The sequence below is a fragment of the Alosa alosa genome, chromosome 2 (assembly GCF_017589495.1).
Source record: "Alosa alosa isolate M-15738 ecotype Scorff River chromosome 2, AALO_Geno_1.1, whole genome shotgun sequence".
Taxonomy (NCBI): domain Eukaryota; kingdom Metazoa; phylum Chordata; class Actinopteri; order Clupeiformes; family Clupeidae; genus Alosa; species Alosa alosa.
This window is the reverse complement of record NC_063190.1, coordinates 10,746,162-10,760,473: the sequence shown is the minus strand read 5'-3', so window position 1 is coordinate 10,760,473 and position 14,312 is coordinate 10,746,162. Positions and strand designations below refer to the sequence as shown.

Genomic DNA, 14,312 nt, shown 5'->3' with positions numbered 1-14,312 from the left:
AATGTCCCTCTGAGCCCTGATCTCTCCACTGTGGAGACCAATAGTGAAAAGTCCCGGATCAGTCGACTTCACAATCTGATACGACAGCCACGCGTTCTGTCCAGAGTCAGCATCAACAGCGATCACTTTGGAGACCAGCGAGCCAGAAACAGCAGCTTTAGGAACCATCTCAGTCATGAAGGAGTTTCCTTCTGGAGTAGGGTATAATATCTGAGGAGAGTTATCATTCTCATCTGTTATGAACACACTCACAGTCACGTTGCTGCTGAGTGGAGGAGAACCATTGTCTCTGGCTACAACCTGAACTTTGAAGCTTCTGAACTGCTCATAGTCAAAGGCCCTCACAGCATGGATCACCCCTGTGTCTCCATTAATGGATACATATGAGGAGACCGGAACTCCATTGACCTCACTGGGCAACAGAGAGTAGAACACTGTGCCATTCTGTCTCCAGTCTGGGTCTCTCGCAGTAACAGAACAGACAGAGGAGCCAGGCTTGTTATTCTCAGTCACATATGCGCTGTAGGACTGATGTTCAAATACAGGGGGTTATCATTTACATCTGACACAGAGATGGACTGTCTTGGAGGAAGATAACGGTGGATTCCCCTCATCAGTAGCAATGAGAGTTATATTATAGTCTGTGATCTGTTCACGGTCTAATTCACTTGTTGTTACAAGGGAGTAATATTTTTTAATTGATGGAATTAATTTAAATGGCACATTCTGCTGAATTGAGCAGTGCACCTGACTATTTCTGTCAGAGTCTTCATCCTGCACATTAATAATGCCCACCTCTGTCCCTGGTGCAGCATTTTCCGGAACTGCATTTTTCAACGATTTAATATTAATCACAGGGGCATTGTCATTTACATCAATTATGTTCATAATAACTTTTGCACTTGAGGCTAAACCAAAGCCGTCTTTTGCCTGAACTCTGATTTCATAATCAGCTTCATCTTCAAAGTCAATTGGTCCAGCTACTTTGATCGCTCCTGTCATCTTATCTATTGCAAAGTTTTCGGCTGCTTTACCGGATTTAAGACTGAATTCATAAGTCACCTCGCCGTTTGTTCCTTCATCTGCATCCGTGGCACTGACACTAACAGCCACGGTGCCTATGGGGGTATTTTCAGGTAGACTGACTTTATAAACAGGTTCACTAAACACTGGACGGTTATCGTTAGCGTCCAAGACAGTGACGTGTATCGTTGCACTACCGGATTTCTGAGGTGCGCCTCCATCAACAGCAGTAAGCAACAGCGTCAACTCCTGCTGCTCTTCACGATCAAGCTCTTTGTCTAAAACCAGCTCGCAGTATTTCACTCTATCGGCATTAGTCTGTACTGATAAGCTGAAATGGCCATTCTTCTCCAGTGAATAGCTTTGAATGCTGTTTCTGCCCACATCCGAGTCCTGCGCCACATCCAAATGAAAGCGTGCGCCTTTGACCGCCGATTCCGGAATAGACAGTTTAATTTCATCGTTTGGAAACTGAGGTGAGTTGTCGTTTATATCCTGGACTTGCAATAAGATTCCATGTAACTCCAAGGGATTTTCCAAAACCAGTTCATATTTTAGAGGGCACGAGGACTTCGAGCCACACACTACTTCTCTATCAACCCTTTCAGAAATCACCAGTTCTCCTGTCTGGATATTCAATTCAAAAAACTCTCTTGCGGTTGCCATTCAAATCTATTCGAGCACTGCGCTGTGATAGTCCTCTTTCTCCAAGCCCGAGATCCTTCGCTATATTTCCGACCACAGCTCCTCGTTTCATCTCCTCTGGAACTGAATAGCTAAGATCGCCATGACAGTCGCGAAATCCGGTGATAAAAAATATCATCCATGCCATGCCATTTGCGCTAAAGAAGCAACCGCGTTTTATCCTCATATTTGCAGGGCCGATGAATCTTAACATTTGTAGATTAAAACAAAACTCAAAACACAAGTGCTGTAAAACGCACGACGTAGCCTACTTATGTCCAAGAAGGTTGGAATAAATGTTCACTGTGCCCTTATCATACCTCCCATGTTTGTACTGCTTCACTGTGTTGTATTTGAATATTATAGGAGTGGGTGGAAAGAAGTATTTAATTGCACTACGTTGGTCAATAGCGACATCCTGAGTATTCTGTTAATACTACAACACATTTTAACAATATCATTGAATGGGTGTTATGGTGGCCTGTGCCTTGACTCTGTCTTTCCTTCTTCCCTCTATGGTTATGTTTACAAATGATTACAGAACATTAGAATGCAAACTTAATAATCAAATATAGTAAAACCAAACAAGTCAGTCATTATACATACCTAACTCTTGTGGATACCGGAAATAAACTCAGATTTCACATTCTTATTTAAAGGCTCGCTTAAGAGGCAAAACAATGTGGATGTGTAGTGGCAAAGATATCTTATAGGCAGCTCTGGCAAAACATTGAGTGAAACCTGGTTCAACTACTTTTCAAGCTCATGTGGGAGTAGGCTATAGTTCAACAGACATATTGCCTTTACTCCCCATGCCAAAATTAGGCATAAATGTGGAAAAAGCAAACAATCAAGCTAAGAATACATTTTCAAAGATGTGTTCCCAGGCTTTCAGAGACTTATATGTGCTGACACACGGTGACTAAATGAATAAGCTTCTAGGAGATCCTGGTTTTGTCTAGATAACACAATGCCATAACATTAAGCAACATTCTGTATTCATTGAAGTCAATATGAGAAATTAATTAATAGTATTAGCACATGTAATCTTTATATGAAAGCTAAAACACTGCTAGTTGCAGCTATGCAACTGCTGTTATGCTAGTCTTCTTTACAAACAACAGCTACACCAAACCATGACCACCCCTATCATGCAGTTACTAGAAAATACAGATAAAAGAGAAAACCTGCCAAGCATGTAATGCTCTACTCAAGAATAAATAAGGGCAGTATACATTGTAAGTAAGGCAAGTCTACATAAAATGTATATACTGGAAGCACAGAACCAAATAAGCTGTAATTACAATCTTAAAGCTGTATCATCTTTATATGTTGGGTACAACATGAATTATTTTGGAAAGATACAGTAAATACTAGACCCAATCGATTCATATTGAATGTCACTCATTCATTATAAATGTTAACTTAAAACACATGGAAATTATGTGATAAAAAATATTTACCAGAGTGGAGAACTTTGATCCATCATCAGTGAAGCTAAGGAAGTCACTATTGTCATGTGAGTTCTTCTTAAGTGTATTGCCAGCAGACATGGTGTTGTCATTATAGGATGTGACAAACTTGAAGTCACTGGTACGTGACCCTGTGGTCATATAGGCATCATAGTTGTAAGCACTACGGAGAGTTCCAGTTCCATCAACATCTGCATAGTTGGGAGGTAAATATGCACTGGGAATGGCTACTGCTCCATCAAACAACAGTCTGGGCTTTCTCCTGTGACACAATCTTACTGCAATGATCAAGATAATGAAAGTGAGGAAAAATGTGGAAACAGACACCAGAGCAATGATCAGATAAGATGTGAGTTTAGAATTGCTCTCCTCATAAGACATGTCTTTCAGTTCAGGAACTTCAGCCAAGTTATTAGAGATGAGTAAATATATGGAACAGGTTGTAGAGAGAGAGGGCTGTCCGTTATCTTTCACTGAGATCACAAGGTTCTGCTTCATGCTGTCAGATTCAGAAATGTCCCTCTGAGCCCTGATCTCTCCACTGTGGAGACCAATAGTGAAAAGTCCCGGATCAGTGGACTTCACGATCTGATACGACAGCCACGCATTCTGTCCAGAGTCAGCATCAACAGCGATCACTTTGGAGACCAGCGAGCCAGAAAGAGCAGCTTTAGGAACCATCTCAGTCATGAAGGACTTTCCTTCTGGAGTAGGGTATAATATCTGAGGAGAGTTATCATTCTCATCTGTTATGAACACACTCACAGTCACGTTGCTGCTGAGTGGAGGAGAACCATTGTCTCTGGCTACAACCTGAACTTTGAAGCTTCTGAACTGCTCATAGTCAAAGGCCCTCACAGCATGGATCACCCCTGTGTCTCCATTAATGGATACATATGAGGAGACCGGAACACCATTGACCTCACTGGGCAACAGAGAGTAGAACACTGTGCCATTCTGTCTCCAGTCTGGGTCTCTCGCAGTAACAGAACAGACAGAGGAGCCAGGCTTGTTATTCTCAGTCACATATAAGCTGTAGGACTGCTCTGCAAATACAGGAGGGTTATCATTCACATCAGATACAGAAAGATGGATCATTTTAGAGGATGACAATGGTGGATTTCCATCATCAGTGGCTATAAGAGTTATATTGTAATTTGTGATTTGTTCACGGTCTAAGTCATCTGTTGTGACAAGAGAATAGTAATTCTCAATAGATGGATTTAACTTAAAGGGAACATTTTGCTGAATGGTGCAACGCAACTGGCGGTTTCCCTCTGAGTCTTCATCCTGCACATTAATAATGCCCACCTCTGTACCAGGTGCAGCATTTTCAGGAACTGGATTTTTCAAGGATTTAACATTAATTACAGGAGCATTGTCATTTACATCAGTGACATCTATAATAACTTTTGCATTTGAGGCTAAACCAGAACCATCCTTAGCCTGAACTCTGAGCTCATAATCACTTTTCTCTTCAAAATCGATTGGTCCAGTCACCTTTATTTCTCCAGTAAATTTATCAATCGAGAAAAGTCTGGCTGCTTTATCAGATATGCGACTGAATTCATAAGTGACCTCTCCATTCGCTCCTTCATCTGCGTCTGTGGCACTCACAGTAACAACCACTGTACCGAAAAAGGAATTTTCTGGTAAACTGACCTGATACACTGGCTGACTAAAGACTGGTAGATTGTCGTTGGCATCTAAGACAGTGACGTGTATGATCGCAGTACCTGATCTCTGAGGAGTACCGCCGTCTACTGCAGTAAACAATAATGACAGCTCATGCTGCTGTTCACGATCGAGCTCTTTGTCTAAAACTAACTCACTATATTTCCCTCCATCTGGATTAGAATGCACAGCTAGAGTAAAATGCTCATTCTTCTCGAGGGAATACGTCTGAATTCCGTTTATTCCAACATCGGAGTCGTGCGCTTCATCCAATGGATAGCGTGCGCCTTTATCAGCGGATTCTCGGATCTCCAGTTTGATTTCGTTTTTGGGAAAGCGAGGTGAGTTGTCATTTACGTCCTGAATTTGCAGTGAAATCCGATGTAGTTCAAGGGGGTTCTCTAACACTAATTCGTATTTTAGAGGACACGAAGCCTTTGAGCCACACAATTCTTCTCTATCAATAATTTCAGCGATCACTAGATCTCCAGTTTGGATATTTATTTCACAAAAGCGTTTGCGACTACCCTTCGTATCAATTCGTGGGTTGCGCTGTGATATTCCTCTCAAATCTAGTCCAAGATCCTTTGCGATATTTCCGACCACTGCTCCTCGTTGCATCTCCTCTGGTAGGGAATAACTGAGATCGCCATGACTGCCGCAAAATCTCACAATAAAAGATGCCACCCAAAGTATTCCACTTGGAGACAAGAGACATTGCAGTCCCATCTTCATACTGAATGGCTGTGTTATCCTTGTATACTTATAAACCAATTTCAGCTACGAAGCACAAATAAAATGTATCCGAAAAGGATAGCCTACGTGATCATCTGTCCATCAGAACGCCATTAGTTTACCCAGAGGTCTTCTACGTTTATTATAATGATGGGGTGGAGAGGTTCAGTTAAGGGTGATACGTTGGTCAATAGCGACACTCTGAGTACTCCGCTGAAATTGCAATGTGTTATCCCATAATGTCCTTAAATGTAATGAAAAAATATTTTAAACCTCCACCTTATGTTAGCTTACAAAATACACAAAATGCATCTCATTATCTGTATAAAAATGATGACTATATAAATGTACAAAGCATATTTTAGTGATTTTCTAACCAACATTGCATGACCATTACTAACAATTATCATCATTTTTTGTAGACTTTCACACTATGCTGTTTATTCTTTTTTTCCCCCTCAACAGACTCTTCTTATCTGTTTAAAATATCCTCATGACAAATGTTAATATAAAAAGCTGATAGAATGAATGCACAAAATATGAGCCACCTTATTTTGACTGTAAATATAGCCTAAATGTTTTACATGTATGACTGTATATAGTGGTTAACTAGATGAATAATTTAGTATTTCACCAAATCTGCACTGCCCCGCTGTCCTAGCTGAAAAAATATCAACACTGTCACAAATCAATTTCCAAGGGAGCATGCACTCCAAAACATTGCATACCTTCCCTATGCTGTAAGTCAATTTAAAACAGGCTGCTAAATAGATAAATGAATGAAATAATTTTCAACCACGTCGAGGTTAACAGGAAAGGAAGAATATGTAAATCTATAGCAGTAGAACAGCTGCATGTTTGAGAGATGAGGGATGATGAGATCAATATGACAGAATGCAACCATCCCTGACCTTTCACTTTTATTCCTATCCCACCCATACTGTAAGGCATAGAAGGTAAATGGCACTACTTTTTACATCAGGGTTTCTAATTTTGCCAAATATGTAATACTCAGAGCTAAACCTATGCTTTCCCTTTGTATAGGCAACATGCCAAAAAATACAAATACATTTTCAACATGAATATAAGGAGCAACAACAACATGGGACTTCTGAATGGCTCTTTCCCCACTACAAAAAAATAAACAACACACTCTCAAGGACTAGTCTGCAATGCACCAGAAACAGGAAACCTTACAAACTGAGCAACAAACAAAGGTCATCCAACTCATATGAAACAAAACCTAAAAAAATAGCATCTCATTAATCCACTCAACCAAATTATCATCTAAATCAAACACTGTTGAAAACAAATAGGATGAAAGAGGAAACTAAACACATAAACAATAGGCTTGCAGATAACTAAGAAAGCAAAATAATATAAAATATTGCATGGGTCAACTGACAGTGCTGAGTGCATGTTTGCTCTGTCTGATGATAGCAATAATGTAACTGCCAAAAAAGGATTCAGGGAAAAAATATATAACCATGCTCTAAAACCCTGGACATATAACAGTTCATAAGAAATGATGAATATAAAAATATTTCCTTAATATTTTAGATAACTTTATGCATCCTAAACAAACACAGCAACCTCACCGTTTTATGACTGAACCATTTATGAACTGAAATGTTAGAGATTAGTATTTACCAGTGTGGAGAACTTCGATCCATTCTCAATAAAGTCAAGGCTGTTGCTAATGTCATTATTACTCTTCTTTAAAGTGTTGCCAGCCAGCAGAGTGTTGTCGTTGTAAGAGCTGACAAACTTGAAGTCACTGGTACGTGACCCTGTGGTCATATAGGCGTCATAGTTGTAAGCACTACGGAGAGTTCCAGTTCCATCAACATCTGCATAGTTGGGAGGTAAATATGCACTGGGAATGGCTACTGCTCCATCAAACAGCAGTCTGGGCTTTCTCCTGTGGCAAATCCTTATGGCCACAATGAGAATGATGAAAGTGAGGAAAAATGTGGAAACAGACACCAGAGCAATGATCAGATAAGATGTGAGTTTAGAATTGCTCTCCTCATAAGACATTTCTTTCAGTTCAGAAACTTCAGCCAAGTTATCAGAGATGAGTAAATATATGGCACAGGTTGTAGAGAGAGAGGGCTGTCCGTTATCTTTCACTGAGATCACAAGGTTCTGCTTCATGCTGTCAGATTCAGAAATGTCCCTCTGAGCCCTGATCTCTCCACTGTGGAGACCAATAGTGAAAAGTCCCGGATCAGTGGACTTCACGATCTGATACGACAGCCACGCGTTCTGTCCAGAGTCAGCATCAACAGTGATCACTTTGGAGACCAGCGAGCCAGAAAGAGCAGCTTTAGGAACCATCTCAGTCATGAAGGAGTTTCCTTCTGGAGTAGGGTATAATATCTGAGGAGAGTTATCATTCTCATCTGTTATGAACACACTCACAGTCACGTTGCTGCTGAGTGGAGGAGAACCATTGTCTCTGGCTACAACCTGAACTTTGAAGCTTCTGAACTGCTCATAGTCAAAGGCCCTCACAGCATGGATCCCCCCTGTGTCTCCATTAATGGATACATATGAGGAGACCGGAACACCATTGAACTCTCTGGGCAACAGAGAGTAGAACACTGTGCCATTCTGTCTCCAGTCTGGGTCTCTCGCAGTAACAGAACAGACAGAGGAGCCAGGCTTGTTATTCTCAGTCACATATGCGCTGTAGGACTGCTCTGCAAATACAGGAGGGTTATCATTTACATCAGACACAGAGAGATGAATGATTTTAGAGGATGACAGTGGTGGATTACCTCCATCAGTTGCTATAAGAGTTATGTTGTAATCTGTCACTTGTTCACGGTCTAATTCCCTTGTTGTGACAAGTGAATAATAATTTTCAATAGATGGATTTATTTTAAAGGGCACATTTTGCTGAATGGTGCAACGCAACTGGCGGTTTCCCTCTGAGTCTTCATCCTGCACATTAATAATGCCCACCTCTGTACCAGGTGCAGCATTTTCAGGAACTGGATTTTTCAGTGATTTAACATAAATCACAGGTGCATTGTCATTTACATCAGTGACATCTATAATAACTTTAGCATTTGAGGCTAAACCAGAGCCATCCTTAGCCTGAACTCTGAGTTCATAACTAATTTCTTCCTCAAAGTCAATTGGTCCAGTCACCTTAATTTCTCCAGTAAACTTGTCAATAGCAAAGAGACTAGCTGCTTCGTCTGATATTCGGCTGAACTCATACAAAACCTCTCCATTTGCTCCTTCATCTGCATCTGTGGCAAGCACAGTGACAACCACGGTACCGTCTGAGCAATTTTCAAGTAAACTGACTTTGTATACGGCTTGACTGAATACTGGTACATTGTCGTTTGCGTCTAAAACGGTGACGTGTATGACTACAGTACCGGATCTCTGAGGAGTGCCACCGTCTACTGCAGTAAGCAATAATGACAGCTCCTGCTGTTGTTCCCGATCGAGTTCTTTGTCTAAAACCAACTCGCTGTATTTCCCTCCATCGGAATTAGACTGTACAGCTAAAGTAAAGTGTTCGTTCCTTTCCAGAGCATAGTTTTGAATTCCATTTCTTCCCACATCCGGATCGTGCGCTTCATCTAATGGAAAACGAGCGCCCTTAACTGCGGATTCTCTGATCTCCAGTTGAATTTGCTCATTGGGAAAACGAGGTGAGTTATCATTGATGTCCAGAATGTGCAGCAGAATTCGATGCAGCTCTAACGGATTTTCCAATACTAGTTCATATTTTAAAGAGCAAGTAGATTTCGATCCACATATTTTTTCCCTGTCAATTATTTCTGCGATTTTCAGTTCACCTGTCTGAGCATTTATTTCGCAAAACCGTTTGCGATTACCCTTCAGATCTATGCGCCCATTCCGTTGTAATAATCCTCTTGCATCGAGTCCGAGATCCTTTGCTATATTTCCAACCACAGCTCCTGGTTTCATCTCCTCAGGAACAGAGTAGGTCAAATCGCCATGGCTGCTACGAAGACTGGCAACAAAAAATGTCAACCATATCATCCCGTATGACACCAGAATATCCTTGAGTCCCGTCTTCATATTGCCAGTCATAAACAGACCTTTTAGATTAGACATAATGCTATATCAAATGTTAAAGTAATGTTTAAATACAAAGACAAACAAATGTCGAACACGTATCTGTCTCTATGCTATTGTATGACTGTTCTCAGAGCATGTATATCTGCATATTAAAACAGTAGGTGGAGGCGAATTGAAGGTTATCAGCTGCCTTAGTCAATAGCGACACCCGGAGTATTTTTTAAAAAACTGCAGTTTGTGGGACCCCGAAGTTGTCACATAGACAATAACTGCCATGTCATCACCTGATAAATATTATACCTTCATTATTATTCTGATGACAGACCATCAAGTGTTCCGACAATGAAACCACCAGGAAACACTAAAACATACATTTGGCTTTGCAAGTGTGACATAGGCCTATATCATGCTTACACACAACGCACATTATTACACATTGCAGACAAAGAAAGAAAATCTAGCCAAAGCTGTAACAAATACAATTGTTCTGCTCATTAGTCAGTGTGATGCTGGTATAAGTTGCAGTCCATCCAATTTATCCTTTACCTTTGATGTCTTAATCTACTTTATTGGACATCATGCAGTCCCAAAACAACGTTTGGCTTTCATTTTTCACTGTATCAATGTTAAAAACAGCATCTCTCCAGCAACGAATAGCACTTCCAAGAAAATGTAAAGACAGAAAAATAAAATATCCTCAAGTATACGGCCATCACTAACCTTCCCCTGTCATTCTTACACCACTCAGCCTGCAGGGCATGTAAATGATGACACGGTTGTTCAGAGAGAGTGCAATGCCAGTCTGGTGGCACCATCATTCCCTTAATCATGCAGCCAAGTGTGTGCTTTTCAATTACAATAGGGCAACATCACCTGTATCCTTCATGCCGAAATATACAGATGCTCAACGTTCAACATAAACTACAGCAGGATTAACAATGTATGAGTGTATGAGTTACTCTTTGCCCACCAGTGAAGCCTAATGTTATGTATAAATGTGTATGGCCTTTAAATCCAGCAATACATGCAAACAAGGAAACAATCATGAAAGAACCATGTGAAAATGCATAACCTGATCTTCCACCTCTACCAAAATAAAACCTTTATGTGTATATATGAGAAAGGAAATCTCTAATAAATAGCCAACATTTACTTTAGCCAGAATACGGAGGAGAAAGAAGCCAAACTAAATCTATTTACCAGACAGCACATGAGTCAACTGACAGCTGAGTGCATATCTTATCTATCTGATGAAAATGCAGGCAAATGTAACTACTGAAAGAGTATTTAGAAAACAAAAGATCATTAACAATGTCCAGTGTGTATGTGAACATCCAATGCACACATAACCTTCCTCTTAACAAAACCTACCCATAATATAAAGTGTGGGTGAATATCAAAATAAATAAACATAGCTACTAAACATAGCTACAAACTCAGATCATGAACTCAAAATTAAGAGATGAAAGTATTTACCAGAGTGGAGAACTCTGATCCATTCTCAACAAAGTCAAGGCTGTTGCTACAGTCATTATTAATCTTCTTCAAAGTGTTACCAGCAAGCAGTGTGTTATCGTTTTAAGGGCTGACAAACTGCATCACTCAACATGTTTCCAAAACGTTGTCATTATTTCCACACCAAACAACAATCACCCAAAACGCTTCAGGCAAACGGCAGCTACTGTAGAACTAAAAATAAATGTAATTCCATAGCCTCTTTAAAACCATACCATATAATTTATTTAAAACTAGTACCTTTGCAAATTAGTGAAAATATAATCAATGCATTACCAGAGTGGAGCACTTTGATGCCTCCCCAAAAAGTCAAGACAGTCACTGTTGTCATTTGGACTCTTCTTTAGTGTGTTCCCAGCAGGCATGGTGTTGTCATTGTAGGATGTTACAAACTTGAAGTCACTGGTACGTGACCCTGTGGTCATATAGGCGTCATAGTTGTAAGCACTACGGAGAGTTCCAGTTCCATCAACATCTGCATAGTTGGGAGGTAAATATGCACTGGGAATGGCTACTGCTCCATCAAACAGCAGTCTGGGCTTTCTCCTGTGGCAAATCCTTATGGCCACAATGAGAATGATGAAAGTGAGGAAAAATGTGGAAACAGACACCAGAGCAATGATCAGATAAGATGTGAGTTTAGAATTGCTCTCCTCATAAGACATGTCTTTCAGCTCAGGAACTTCAGCCAAGTTATCAGAGATGAGTAAATATACGGCACAGGTTGTAGAGAGAGAGGGCTGTCCATTATCTTTCACTGAGATCACAAGGTTCTGCTTCATGCTGTCAGATTCAGAAATGTCCCTCTGAGCCCTGATCTCTCCACTGTGGAGACCAATAGTGAAAAGTCCCGGATCAGTTGACTTCACGATCTGATACGACAGCCACGCGTTCTGTCCAGAGTCAGCATCAACAGCGATCACTTTGGAGACCAGCGAGCCAGAAAGAGCAGCTTTAGGAACCATCTCAGTCATGAAGGAGTTTCCTTCTGGAGTTGGGTATAATATTTGAGGAGAGTTATCATTCTCATCTTTTATGAACACACTCACAGTCACGTTGCTGCTGAGTGGAGGAGAACCATTGTCTCTGGCTACAACCTGAACTTTGAAGCTTCTGAATTGCTCATAGTCAAAGGCCCTCACAGCATGGATCACCCCTGTGTCTCCATTAATGGATACATATGAGGAGACCGGAACACCATTGACCTCACTGGGCAACAGAGAGTAGAACACTGTGCCATTCTGTCTCCAGTCTTGGTCTCTCGCAGTAACAGAACAGACAGAGGAGCCGGGCTTGTTATTCTCAGTCACATATGCGCTGTAGGACTGATGTTCAAATACAGGGGTGTTATCATTCACATCCGATACTGAGAGATGGATTGCCTTGGAGCATGATAAAGGTGGATTTCCTTCATCAGTGGCTGTAAGAGTCACATTATAATGAGCTATAGTCTCACGGTCAAGTGCCGCTGTTGTTACAATAGAGTAATAGTTTTTAATAGAAGGAACTAATTTAAAAGGAACATTTTGCTGAATGGTGCAGCGGACCTGCCTATTTTCCCCTGAGTCTTTATCCTGCACATTTATAATTCCTACTTCTGTGCCAGGCTCAGCATTTTCCAAGACATTATTCTTAAATGATTTTAAAATGATTATTGGAGCATTATCATTGACATCTTCAACATTTATTAAAACATTAGCAGTTGAAGCCAGCCCCGCTCCATCTTTCGCCTGAATTCTCAATTCATATTTATGTTTTTCTTCATAATCTATCAGTCCAATCACTTTGATTTCTCCACTCACTTTATCAATAGAGAATAGCTTGGCAGCTTTATCTGATATGTGACTGAATTCGTAAGTGACCTCTCCATGTGGCCCTTCGTCTGCGTCTGTGGCTTTAACAGTCACAGCTACAGTACCTAAAGGAGAATTTTCAGGCAGACTGACTTCGTAAATGGGTTTACTAAATCCTGGTACATTGTCGTTTGCATCCAAAACGGTGACGTGTATGACTACAGTACCGGATCTCTGAGGAGTGCCACCGTCTGTTGCGGTAAGCAATAATGACAGCTCATGCTGTTGTTCACGATCAAGCTCTTTATCTAAAACTAATTCGCTATTTTTCCCACCATAAGAATTAGAATGTACGGCTAAAGTAAAATGATCGTTCTTTTCCAATGAGTAGCTCTGAATGCCGTTTCGACCCACATCCGAGTCGTGTGCTTCGGTTAAGAGAAATCTAGCACCTTTCGATGCAGATTCCTGTATCTCCAGTTGAATTTCCTCCTTTTGAAACCGAGGTGAGTTATCATTTATGTCTTGAATTTGAAGCGTAATTCTATGCAGTTCAAGTGGGTTTTCCAAAACCAGTTCGTATTTAAGAGAGCATGATATCGTCGACCCACAAAGCTCCTCTCGGTCTATTCTATCAGCGACGACCAAATCGCCTGTCTGTAGATTAATGTCACAAAAACGTTTGCCATTATCCTCCGTATCCAAACGAGCCTCGCGGTACGACAGTAGTTTTACATCAAGTCCAAGATCCGTCGCTATATTTCCGACCACAGCTCCTTGTTTCATCTCCTCTGGAAGAGAATAGCTCAAGTCGCCATGACAGATTTAAATAACATCTAAAGAAAACACTTTACGGTATCCAGTGACTATGACCTTGAACCCATGGAGGCAATGTGTTTCTTCAGAGGGTAAATTGGAGCCTTAACTCCCTATAACCAACCCTATTACTCTATTTGGTGTGGAAGGAAAACAACGGTGAATCATTTCCAACCTACCCAGACAACTCCATGCAAAATGAGTTGACTTCTTTTGTGTTTCAAACTAAATATGAAAAAAAGTGCACCAAAGTAAAAAATTCAATACTCTAAAAAGGGGACAATTGCTGAATTCTCAAATATAACAATTAATATGTTTCTACTGATTAGCTGTGGCCTCTCATTATTCTAAAATCGTATCCATAAGACATCTAAACGGTATTGAAAGATAGCCATATTAAAAACATTAGCAACATGGGAAACAAGGAGCCAAAAAGTCAGCAATGCACTAAAACACAGTACACAAACTGCACACACACACACACACACACACACACACACAGCACACACACAATGATTCAATTCCTACATCC

At 40.6% G+C, this 14,312-nt stretch overlaps 2 protein-coding genes across 12 annotated transcripts in view; both read right to left on the bottom strand.

The window, feature by feature from the left end:
* The window catches only part of LOC125286898 (protocadherin beta-15-like), a 163,124-nt gene that overhangs the window by 102,983 nt on the left and 45,829 nt on the right, over window positions 1-14,312 (bottom strand). For 2 of the 11 annotated variants that reach the window (XM_048232367.1, XM_048232519.1), the window contains exon 1: window positions 3,171-5,673. The exons of the other annotated variants lie outside the window; for them this stretch is intronic. In XM_048232367.1, coding sequence (XP_048088324.1) covers window positions 3,171-5,588 — 2,418 coding nt within the window. In that variant the 5' untranslated portion in view covers window positions 5,589-5,673. Of the gene's footprint in view, window positions 1-3,170; window positions 5,674-14,312 lie in introns of those variants that run through there. 11 annotated transcript variants of the gene reach the window in all.
* LOC125287215 (protocadherin beta-15-like) lies at window positions 11-2,130 on the bottom strand. Its single transcript, XM_048232781.1, has one exon. It carries the CDS (start codon window positions 1,687-1,689, stop codon window positions 553-555), a length of 1,137 nt encoding a protein of 378 aa, XP_048088738.1. The 5' UTR covers window positions 1,690-2,130; the 3' UTR covers window positions 11-552.

What these genes read in the sequence shown, in the direction of transcription:
- LOC125287215 (XM_048232781.1), bottom strand. Translation starts at nt 1,689, where the DNA reads ATGGCAACCGCAAGAGAGTTTTTTGAATTGAATATCCAGACAGGAGAA.